Source organism: Miniopterus natalensis, chromosome 3, assembly GCF_054644295.1.
Source record: "Miniopterus natalensis isolate mMinNat1 chromosome 3, mMinNat1.hap1, whole genome shotgun sequence".
Classification (NCBI taxonomy): domain Eukaryota; kingdom Metazoa; phylum Chordata; class Mammalia; order Chiroptera; family Miniopteridae; genus Miniopterus; species Miniopterus natalensis.
Window position 1 is genome coordinate 83169245 of NC_142083.1, and position 12307 is coordinate 83181551.

General features: G+C 44.3%; 1 protein-coding gene across 1 annotated transcript in view; it reads right to left on the minus strand.

Annotated features, from left to right (window-relative positions):
• ABCC1 (ATP binding cassette subfamily C member 1 (ABCC1 blood group)) overlaps positions 1 to 12307 on the minus strand; it is a 126348-nt gene that overhangs the window by 52351 nt on the left and 61690 nt on the right. The window contains exons 8-11 of the mRNA XM_087815640.1: positions 10463 to 10693; positions 9565 to 9742; positions 8111 to 8272; positions 783 to 875 (exon numbers count right to left, since the gene is read on the minus strand). Of these exons, the coding sequence (XP_087671766.1) occupies positions 783 to 875; positions 8111 to 8272; positions 9565 to 9742; positions 10463 to 10693 (664 nt within the window). The remainder of the gene's footprint in view (positions 1 to 782; positions 876 to 8110; positions 8273 to 9564; positions 9743 to 10462; positions 10694 to 12307) is intronic.

The following is a 12307-nucleotide window of genomic DNA, read 5'->3' on the forward strand; positions in this document are numbered from 1 at the left end:
AGTTCAAGAAGATGAAGTCAGACTGTGGCATGTCACAGAAAGATCCCCGAGACACGTGTCAAATGATGCCAAACAGCTTGTCTGTGTAAAAATATATGTGGTAACAATACCCCAAAAAGCGCATATACACACCAAACCTAACTATATAATCAGATCTCTATATAAATGCACAGAAAGTTATAGAAGGATCTGCTTCATCACGTTCACTGTGGTTCAGAGGCTTGGAAAAAGGACATCCCCTTGTAATCTGTACACCTTTGTATTATTCGAACATTTTTTAATAATGAGAAGGCATTCACTCTGCTACCTGGGTATTCAAAAACTTGAAAAATACAAAGTTTCTTGGAAACTAGAGAGTTTATCACTGCGCCTAGCATAAGGTAAGGGTGGGGAGGAGTAGGGTTAATTTTTACTTAACTCTTAAAAACACACACAAACGAATAAATTCCAGGAAGTAAGGAATTTCTTAGAGGCTCCCAGACGTGCTTTCAACCACTGGCCCACTGACCTAATGATTTCCGGAGCTCACAACCTTGGCTGCCCACTGTGATCACCTGGGAAGCTTTAAGACTCATGATGCCCAGGCCCACCCACATCAGGTGAATCAGAATCCCAGGACTGGAGCCCAGACATCAGTATTTGTTAAGGCTCCCCAGGGGATCCCAACAGGGACGCAAGGCTGAGAACCCCGCATTCTGAGCAGCAGGAACTCCGCTAAAGCCCAAGTAGAAAGGCCTCAGGCTGGGGCCTGGTTTGGAGTCCGGTGGAGATAGATACCCTACCTGATAGGTCTTGGTCTTCATGGCCATCACAGCATTGAGGGGAACCATGAGGATCATCACAGCCACGCCAGCCAGGACAGGGGGGCCCAGGTTCTGTGGAAGGAAAGAGCAAAGGCTTCACACAGGGCTTCCCAGGCTGAGCCACTCACTCTGACTCTGCCCAGCAGCTTCGAGGCAGTTCCGTTACTTTTACCCAACGATGGGCTGTTCAATTTTCTCACATTTACTCCTGAGCATCTCAGGGGGTCCCACAGTCCCTTTAAGAACATGCAGGTCCATGATCCTTTAGCGGAACCCTTGGGGCCAGATGAGTTTCACAAATTAGGACTTTAGAATTTTAGAAAGGTAATGAGGTGTTGAGCAGAAAACAGCACAAGCCGGCCTGAGCGTTTATCTTGTTTAAAGATCTGCTTACAAATCTGGCCCTTGGCTGGAATCAAGGAGCTCAGATTTGGGGATGGTCCCCACCATTCTCAGAACTGATTCGAGTGGCTCCCTGTGCCTAAACTGTTTGTACAAACAATATGGTGTGTGCTGAACACCCCTTTTCCTTCTGGGAGTCTGGAAGTTTGGTAAATGCCAGGCAGAGGCTGATTATGTGACCAACCCCCACTATAAACCCTCAGCTCCAGGTCTCTACCTCGCTTCCCCGGCTGGCAACGTTCCACCCAAGCTGTCACACCTGGTTGCTAGGGAATCAAGGACATCCTGTGTGACACCACTTAAAGAATTCTGGAAGCTTGGATCTGGTTTCCACCAAGTTTTTCCACCCTTCACTCATCCTGCTGTTATAAATTATAGCCTTGAGTTCTCCTAGGGAATCATCAATCTGGCAGGCTGTTGGGGACTCCTGACACAGGTGTACATGCCCTTCTCCTGCATCCACCCCAACCAGGACCTGGCACAGCACTCCATAATCAAACACATTGATGTTTTAGCAGCAAAACAGACATATTCACACTGAGAGAAATAATCAAGGTTATAAATAGTTCATATGAGTTCAGGTCAGGTTTTGCCATCTGCATAGGATTTGCAGATAAGAGGTGGTAGATTTTTTTCTCTTGTCCCATCTGCAAACAAAGAAACTACTATCTCAGAGAGGTTAAGAGGAGCTGACAATATTGATCGATATCTTTCAACTTCCATAAATACAGGAGATAGCTTGAGAAGTTAGCCCAGTGTGTACCAATTTAGCTGAAACACACAAATGGAACTCGAGGGTCATGTGATTTTTTCCCCCTTTAGGCATTCAGAAAAATAGGAGTGTCAGTCCCTTCCAAGTAGTCATCTGCAACGGCTACAGGCCTAGTTCCAAAAAGATACTACTGTTGATCCAAATGGCTTTGGTGATATGGAAATTAATCTACCTCCGAGAACAAAGGTGATTTCTACCAACAATCGAAAGTGTTCAGAACTCTGACAGCAAATAATAGTGACTAAAATAGACTAAGAACATCTGTGTACCATGCACTGTTCCATAAACATTACCTGAATTAATCCATTGACTGTCCCAACATCCCTATGATGAGAGGTACCATTCTCTTCACCAATTTACAGAAGAGGACACTGAGGCTTAGAGTCATTAAGTGACTAAATCACAGAGCAAGTAGTGGAAGAGGCAGGATTTGAACCCAGGCGGTCTGATTCCAGGGTCCGCATTGTCATCCACAGTTTTTGATGATCAAATAGAGAAATCCTGTTTTTGGTCCCCAACCAGATAGGAATTTTCCCCCAGGGGACATTTGGCAATGTCTAGAGATGTTTAGCATGTCATAACTGGGGACTGAGAGGAGTGTTGTGTTACTGGTGTCTAGTGGGTAGAGGCCAGGGATGCTGCTAAACATCCTACAACAAATAGGGCAGCTCCCACAATAGAGAATTATGTGGCCCCAAATGCCAATAACACATTCAGCAACCCTCATTAAAAATAAAGCAATTTTCTTAATAGTTCGCAAACCAACCCCAAAGGCAATTCTAAAGGAAATATTCCAAAAATATTTTACCCACATGTGCACCTTCTGGGGAAGTGGGTATCCCAGCACTTTCTGGGGAAATGGATGCCGGAAAAAACATTAATTCTGATATCTGAATTCTGGTATTTATGTTCTAAGTTTCATTAACAAAAATAATTTATAATCATTTGCTATCTGCTCTATAAATACACAAAAAAAACTAAAACACAGTCAAATCAACAGATAATTTGCTGTGTGCCTGTTATGCACCAGGCCCTGCTGGGACTGTACCCAAAGGACATGAAAACCAGACCCAGCGAGTCCATGAAGCAGCTAGCATGCTCCCAGGAGAGGAGAGAGTGGTACACTGAGTGTGCAAAACACTATTCTAAAAGGTAAAATCAGACAAGTTTCTATACTAAAGCTACTGGGGTTCAAAAAAGGAATCTAATTGAGAAGGAAAAAAAAATCAGTGGCATTTGTTACAGACTTGAGGGATGGGCAGGATTTCATCCTTAGGGAGGAAGGATGGAAAGGCATTCCTGGTGGAAGGGAAGGCACATGCAAAGGCCCAGGGGAGGAAAGAATAAGGCATGTGTTAGGATATGAGCACCTTTGCTGGTCATCTTTTGATGTGGGGAACTCCCTCTCCCCTGGTAGAAGGGCTGTCAATCTACCTCCACCCCTTCCACAATGAGAGGGCTTATGATCCAGGCTGGCCAATCGGAGAACTCTGCCTCCTGCCTCACCGTGATTGGTTCAGGGATGTGAACAGGACTGTGCCAGGCCAATCAGAGTGCTCCCTGGTACTCTGGCTAAGGCAAAGAAGAATGCTCTTTTCTCTGACACCACTATCGGTAAAAAATGATACAAGCCCAAAGCTATAAAAGCCATTTAGGGAAATCCCATTGGGACTAAAGTTAACTCAGAGGGAAACAGGGTCAAAAACAATTAAAGAGCAAAACTCAATCCTTACAGCGTTCCTGGAACTCCTGGATCCATTCATTGCTGAAGACCCTGGACGTTTCAGGTATGCACCCACAAAATTCCCTTATTTACTTAGGCTATTTATAAATTGTGTTATTTTTATTTTTAGGAAAATATACTCAGATGTTGCAATTATGCCTGCAGTCATAACACTTGATGCTGTGATCCCATCTACCTCAAACACAAAATTGCATCAAGCGATCTCCAAGGAACCTGAGGGCAAAACAGGTGTTGCTGGCTGAAAGAGGGGCCTCTCTAACCACTTCATTACGCAGCAGACATTGGTGTAGACTCCAGTGCAAGTATTTTGAACGCAGTGCCTTCTTTCTACCCCTGCCACTTTCCCCAACTAGTTTTTTTTCATCATTAACTTTTCTTTTTCTTTTATTCCTATCTGTCCACAAACCTCCCCTTTGGCAATCATCAGCTTGTTCACTGTATCTATGGGTCTGCTTCTGTTTTATTTGTTCTGCTATTTTAGATTCTACATATAAGTGAAGTCATATAGTATTCACCTTTCTCTGCCTGACTTATTTCCCTTAGCAAAATATGCTCTAGGTCTATCCATTACGTTGCAACTGGCAAGATTTCATTCTTCATTATTGCTGAATAATATTTCATTGTGAGTCCATTAATCTACTGATAGACATTTAGGTTGTTTCTACATCTTGGTTATTATTAGTAATGTTACAATGAACATAGGGGTGCATGTATCTTCTCTAATTAGTGTTTTTTTCTTTGGCTAAATACCCAGAGGTGGAATTGCTGGATCATATAGTAGTTTTATTTTTAATTTTTTGGAACTTCCATACTGTTCTTGGCAGCTGCACCTATTTACAATCCCACCAACAGTACACAAGGGTTCCTTCTCCACATCCTCACCAGGACTTCATTCTGGCAGGTGTGAGGTGATATCTCATTGTGGTTTTAATGTGCATTTCCCTGATGATTAGTGATGTCAAGCATCTTTTAACAGGCCTGTTGGCCATTTGTATGTCCTCTTTGGAGAAATATCTAGTCAGCTCCTTTGTCCATTTTTCAGTTGGATTGTACTTTTGATGCTAAGTTGTATAAGTTTCCTCATATATTTTGGATATTAACCCCATATTGGATGTATCATTTGTGAAAATCTTCCTATTCAGTTGGTTTTTTGTTTTGATTTCCTTCACTATGCAAAAACATTTTAACTTGATATAGTTGCATTTATTTATTTTTTCTTTCACTGTCCTTGCCCGAGGAGACACATCCAAAAAGATACTGCTTTCTTTTCATTTCTATTTGCATGGAATATCTTCTTCCATCCCTTTGCTTTCAGTCTGTATGTGTCTTTTGATCTGAAGTGAGTCTCCTATAGGCTGCATACACATGGGTTATGTTTTTTAATCCATTCAGTCACCCTATGTCTTTTCATTAGAGCATTTAATCCATTTACATTTAAAGTAATTATTAATAAGTATGTTTATTGCCACTTTGTTCGTTGTTCTTAGTTTGTTTTACAGCTGTCCTCCATTCCTTTCTTCTTCTCTTGATCTCTTCCCCTGTGGTTTACTGTTGTTCTTTGGGGTTCCTTTCCCTTTGTTCCTCGTATATCTTTTGTAGATTTTTGGTTTGTGGTTACCATGAGGTTTTTATGTACAGGGTGGGGCAAAAGTAGGTTTACAGTTGTGAGTATGCAAAATACAGAGTTTATTCTTGTTTTATTATTTATTATTGTATTATTTTCCACAGGAACAACTGTAAACGTACTCTTGCCCCACTCTGTATATCATCCTTTATCTATAGGAGTCTATTTTAAGACATTTAAGTTTGAATATATTTTATAAGGACTAGGTTTTTATTCCTTCCCCCCATGCTTTATGTTACTGCCATCATGTTTTAGATCTTTTTGTGTTGTATATCTCCTACCTGTGTGCTGTAGTTTGAGTTTTTTGGAACTGTTTTCTTTTGACCCTCACAGTAGCCTTTTAAATGTCTGATTCGCTGTATTTATTAAATACTTGGTTTTTAATAAATAAGGTGGCCTTTCTCATATATTCTTATTTCTGGTTATAGCCTTTCCTTTTCTGGTTAAAGAAGACCCTTTAACATTTTCAGTAAAGTTGGTTTAATGATGATGAACTCCTTTAGTTTTTGCTTATCTGGGAAACTATTTCTCCTTCAATTCTGAGTGGTAACCTTGCTGGGTAACCTTATTCTAGGTTGTAGGTTCCTTTTTTTCAGCACTTTCAAGATGTTCTGCCACTCCCTTCTGACCTACAAATTTGCTCACAGCATCATATGGTTTCCTTTATATGTGACTCATTTTCCTCTTGCTGCCTTCAAGATTATCTCTTTAAGTCTTGCCATTTTAATTATAATACGCGTTGGTGTAAGTCTCTTTGGATTCATCTAATATGGAACTCTGTGCTTCCTGGACCTGAACGTCTGTTTCCTTTCTCAGGTTAGGGAAGTTTTCAGCCATTATTTCTTCAAATAGGTTTTCTGTATCTTTCTCTCTTTCTCTCCTTCTAGTAATTCCTATGATGTGAATGTTAGTAAACTTGATGTTACATTCCAGAGGTCCCTGAGACTATCCTCAGTTAAAAAAAGTTTTTTCTTTTTCTTTTTGCTGTTAGGATTGGTTATTTCAACTAGTCTGTCTTCCAGATAACTGATCTGTTCTTCTGTATTAGCTAATCTGCTGTTGATTCCTTCTAATGTATTTTCATTTCAGATTCTTTGGGTCTGCTTTGTTCTTTCTTATACTTTCTCCTTATTGTTCTCCCTAAGTTTCTCTATTCCACTCTCAAGTTTGGTGAGCATCCTTATGACTATTTCTTTGAATTTTTTATCAGGCAAATTACTTATCTCCATTTCCTTAGAGGTTTTTTTTTCTGGAGATTTTTCTTACCCTTTCATTTGAGAGAGATTCTGCTGTCTTTTCATTTTGTTTGATTTTCTATGTTTATTTATATAAATTAGACAAAAGAGCTCTCTCTCTCAGTCTTGAAAAAGTGGCCTAATGAAGAAGCTATCTCTGTGCAGGCTGTGTGCCACGTGGTTTGGGCAGGCCAGTGGGAGCCGAGCAGGTACCTAAGGTGCCTAAAGCACTGGCCAACTGAGCTGGAGTGGTTCCAAGTGGGGTGGCCACATTGTGCAGTAATACCCTGTGGTTCTATTCTTCTTGCTCCCTTTGTTCAGGGCTGAAATGGGCTCGGGTGATGTGTCCAGAAACAACTTGCAGCAACCTGGCAGGTAGGCCAGAGCACCTGGATAAAGCCCCCACTCACCCTATGGAGATAGAGGGGGACATAAAAAATGTCACTCACTAGCCCCTCTGACCCTGGAGAATTCCTACAGTACCCGGAGAGCTCCCATAGCTCTCCAGTCTTCTCTGTATGTCTCTCTCGTTTGTTATATAGAAAGTGGTCTTGTGTAGAAGTGACCTCTGTGTAGGCTCAGGTGCTGGGTATTTCTGGGAATCCAGCTAGATCCAAGCAGGCACCATGCTCCTAGGGCACTGATGGTCTGACTAGAGTGCTTCCTTGTCTTCCTGTCAGGTGTCAGTAGTTATGCCCTGTTGTTCTTGTTTGTTCCCTTGTTCAGAGGCAAATGGCTCTGGGCAAGGTAGCTGTTAACTGCTGTGGTGATCTTACAGATAGGCCAAAACCCAGATCAGAGCTCCTAACAGCCCTAGGGAAGCGGAAGGGAATGTAAACAATGGCACCAGCCGCTACTTCAGCTCAGAGAGTTCCTGCAGGGCTTCCTTAGCTTCCCAGCCATCTCTATTTATTCTCTTTATCTTATTTGTTATTTAGAAGCTGTTCATTTTCAGCATACCTGTATATTTAAGTTTGCTCAGGGAGTGGGGAGTTCAGCGTCCTTTGCTGACTCCATCTGATGTATTTCTACCCCTTGCAACCAAGAGATATTATCTTGACCAACATAATTTAGGACTAGTGAATAAATGAGTTAGGTTAGCATTTGGGAGAATACAGTGGCAGAAACATGGTGTGTATGTTGTAGGGTTGTTAATTATATATGCTCTCAAGAAAAGATGAATGCAAACAAATACCATTCCCCCCAAAGGGAACATACACCCAACAACTGAGGAAAGGAATGAAATACCCAGGACTTGGCTGATGGGACAGAAATAAAATGTAAATGACAGCAAGAAATACGGGGGTGGAATGGGTAACTGGGGAGAAAAAGGGACATCTGTAATATTTTAAACAAAAATAAAATTAAATAAATAAATAAAAGATAAACCTTTCCAAGCTAAAAAAAAAAGAAAAAAAGAAATACTGGTGAGCTATAGAGATTCTTATCATCAACACCCACACCTTCACCCCTACTGCCCACACACGAAGGCCCCTCCCCACATGACAGGGAATCACATCAAACACACACCAGCCACAGAAGGTAGAGCGCAAGGATGACTTGCAGAGGGGCTGACCAGATCATGTTAATGTATGTGGTCAGGTCCATGAACCTCTGGGCGTCCACAGACATGAGGTTGACGATCTCTCCAACCGTGGAAGATTTTCTGGCAGCATTGGTGATCACTAGGGCCTATGGGATAAAGAAGAGGGAAAGAGTGTGAGTGTGGCAGATGAAGAGCCCTGTACTCTGCCTCCAGGCCCTTATGAAGGAAGGAGACTGCTCAAGTAGAAGGGCGACTGCTCTTTCCTCCTCCCCTGCCAACTTACCTGCCTCCCCAGCTCGTCCATCTCATCACGAAGCCCTCACTCTTATCGATGGCACTTACTGCCTCTACACCTTGAGCTCTTCAATGTGGAAGGGACCTCAGAAGTTGCCTACACCTGGGCTTTGCACACTTTTGTGTGTGCACACGCCTTACCCAGGAAGTCTGTTACCACGTAGGCTCTGATTCAGCAGATTTGAGGCAGGACCTGAGACTCTGCATTTCTAACAGGCTCCCAGGTGATGCTGATGCTGCTCGTCCCCAGACACACTGAAGGACCAAGGTCTAGACCCGGGTTTCTCAATGTTGGCATTGCTGACATTTGAGGCTGGGTCATGCTTGGTGGGCCTGTCCTGTACATTATAAAATGTTTAGCAGCATCCCTGGCCTCTCCCCACTAGATGGCCCACCTTCAGTTATGACAAGCAAAAATATCTCCAGACAGGGACAAACATCACCTGGAGGGACAAAATCACCCTGGTTCTCAGATATGGTTTCATACTATTACCTGGGAACTTTTAGAAATACTGATGCCTGGGTCCTACCTTCAGAGATCCTGATTTTCTTGTTTGGGGTGCGGCCTGGGTGTCAGAAGTTTTTGAAGCTCTCCAGGTGAGTCTAGCTTGTTGACTGGGCTGAGAACCAATGATCTAGTCTGCTTTTCCCGACTATCTGCTAGACGGTCTCTTCCCAACCCATGGGTCCAGTGGGTGTCCTTGCCCCAGAGGCTAAGAAACGAAGGGACCAGGAAGGCAACCCAGTTCCTATAAGCTGTGCACAAATGCCTGCGAAGTACCCTGTCATCCAGGAGAGGGACCATCTGCTCAGTTCAAATGGAGAGTTAGAACAAGCTCAAACACAGACTATGGATAGCAGAGCAAGGATTTGAACTTGGATTTCCCCAAATCAAGTACCACGTAAGAAATTCCACTTCCCAGGGCTGACACGGCCCATGGCTGACATGGACATCCTACAGGCTCACCCCTGAAATCAGCTTGGCTGAGGCCTAATGCAGAACTGTCAATCCTTCCCATCCGCAGTCACTAAGGCCACCAGGAGCTACTGCTCCAGGAGCTAGGCTTGCAATCCCCGTGGTAGCCCCAAAGTGACCCAGTCAATATCAAAGTCGGCCATGTGCCCACCTCCTGGCCTCACCCACCTTCCGGTAGACGGCACCAATGACGGCAGACTTGATCCTCATGCCGCTGACGAAGCAGATGTGGAAGTACTGGTGCAGCATAAGGGTCTGGAGGCAGGAGCTGACGAACAGAAGCGCAGTGTAGAAGTAGCCATGCCAGCTCGGGGCCTCCTTGTCATTCACAAAGTTGATGAGCAATCTGCAGAGGAGCAAGGACAGAGCCCAGAATGACGTTCCCAAGATGCACACGTGCAGGGAGAAGTCCTTCAGTTTCAGCGTTTTGACTTTCTCCAAAGGCAGGCGAGGTGAGCATTAGTGTTTGAATTTTATAGATGGAAAACCAACCCCGTGGTGGTGATCTGACTGGGCAGGCTGTCCAAACTGCTCATGCATGACAGGGTGCCTTAGGCTTCTTGCACTAACTGTACCATCACCCAAAGGTGACCAAAGAGAGAGCATAAGGGGACAGAGCAGAGAGGGTAAGAGAGCAAATGTGTTGGCCCCAAAGAGACACACAGAGAGAGGAAACAAAGAGACAATGAGAGAGAAATAGAGGGAGGGAAGGAGGGAGAGAGGTAAACACAGAGAAGAGGTGACCTTTCTGACTTTCTGGTCTGAGGTTGCACTTTTCATGTGATCTGGCCTTCTGTACTTCCCAAGACAATCCTCTATCTTCCCCCTTTTGGCTTTAGGGGAGCATAGTAGGTTTTTGTTTCTTGCAATCAAAGTGGGCTTAATTAAGATGCTATTAATGGAAAGCACTAAGCAAAGCAGGTTATCAAAGAGACTGGGCTGTAAGCCCCCTGGAGCATGCCACATGACCCTGAAGTACCACCTGACCCTAGGGAGAGTTAGGAGCATCAAAAGGGGAAGGTCAAGAATGTGAAGGGTTGCCCAGCTGGGAAGAAAGAGGTCTTACTTCAAGATCTCTGGGCCAGTAAACATCATGAGGTCGTGCAGGGCCTTGAATACGAAGCTCATGAGAAAGTAGGGCCCGAAGGTCTTGTAGAGCACCTTGAACAGGGATGGCTCCCGCTCCTTCTGCGGGGACCTGACAATCAGAGCCTCGGCCTCCTCATTCACATCCACCTTGGAGCTCGCTTTGGGCTTGGCAGGATCCTTGGAGGAGTACACGATCTTCACCAGCTGCCTGGAACACAAGGAAGGAGTGTGGAGCCATGTGGGGTCTGCCAGAGACTGAGCCCACTGACTACAGCAGAGGGCCAGAGGAGTCAACCTTTATGACCTTGGATTTGGCAGTGGATTCTTAGATATAACACCAAAAGCACAAGCAACAAAACACAAAATAAATAAACTGAACTTCATCAACATAAAATACGATTGTGCTTCAAAAGACACTATCAAGAAAGAATCCTCACATAGTCTTTGAGAAGTAGATTTCATTAGGACCAAAAAAAGGAAGTGAAAAGACAACCATGGAATGGGAAAAAGAATTTGCAAATCAAAAGTCTGATAAAGAACTTGTAACTAGAGCACACAAGGATTTCTTCCAACTCACTAAAAAAAAAAGACACCCCAATTTAAAGCCCATTAGTTATCACAGAAATGCAAACCAAAACCACGGTGAAATATTACTTCACACCCACGAGGATGGCTATCATCAGAAAGTCAAATAATGAGTGTTTGCAAGGATGTGGAGAAATCAGAACCCTCACACATGCCCCTGTGAAGTCCTCTCTGCAGAAATGATAGAGCGTCACTTGCAAGATTAGGTCGTAGGACACACTGTGGCTTTCACCTGTCATCTCTTAGGTCATTCACTCCGGGCAAAGCCAACTGCCATGTTGTGAGGACACTCAATGAGCCCTCTGGAAAAGCCCCATGGTGAGATCTTGCCAGAAGCCAGCACTAACCTGCCAACCATGTGCAACTTGGGAGCAGATCCTATAGCCCTAATTGAGCCTTCAGAGGACAGTAGCCCTGGCTACCATGCTGACTGCAACTTCATGAGACCCTGAGCCAGAGCCACCCAGCTAGGCCACTCCTGGATCCCTGACCCAGATACTGAATGTACATTGTCATTTTCAGCTGCTTAGGTTTGGGGCTAATTTGGGGCTATGCAGCAGCAGATACACCCCCCCAGATCCCCTCTACCAAAATGTAGTGAAAGCAGCATCCTCAGAGGGCTAAACATGGACTCTAAGCCTCATCCTCACCCAACACTAACATTTACAACTTACAGAGTTCTTCTACAGCATGAGTTCACTGAATAGCATTCGATTTCAGGAGACTCCTGCTTGTCACATCTATGCCACGTCTGCCTATCTGGACCATGTGCAACTCCCCTCTAGAGACCATAGCCTTCCACCCTGCCTTGGTCGTGTCCCCACTCCAAACTGTGGGCACTAGTCCAGGCTATCAAGTCCCTGTCTTTCTCCTCTGTGCTCCCTAACCCAGGAAAGAACCAGAAACGTGGGACTCATCCTTGACCCCCGCCTTCATGCTCCCCAGGTCTGATCAGGCCTGTGTCCTGTCCGCTCCACATCTGGGATGTGTGTAGTCATCTATTCACTCTTTCATTCTCCACAGCCTCCAACCCGTGCAAGTGACCACTGCCAGGACCTCCTTACTACTCCCCATTTCCTCCCATTCTTCTTTCCTTACAGCCAACTCCCTGTACAGCAGCCAAGGGGACCATCTTAAAAACTCATCATTCCCCTCCTCCAACTCCATCAACAGCTTCCCGCTGCACCCAGAGTAAAATCTAAATTGTGTGTGAAGCTGCACAACTTCCTGTGGCCGC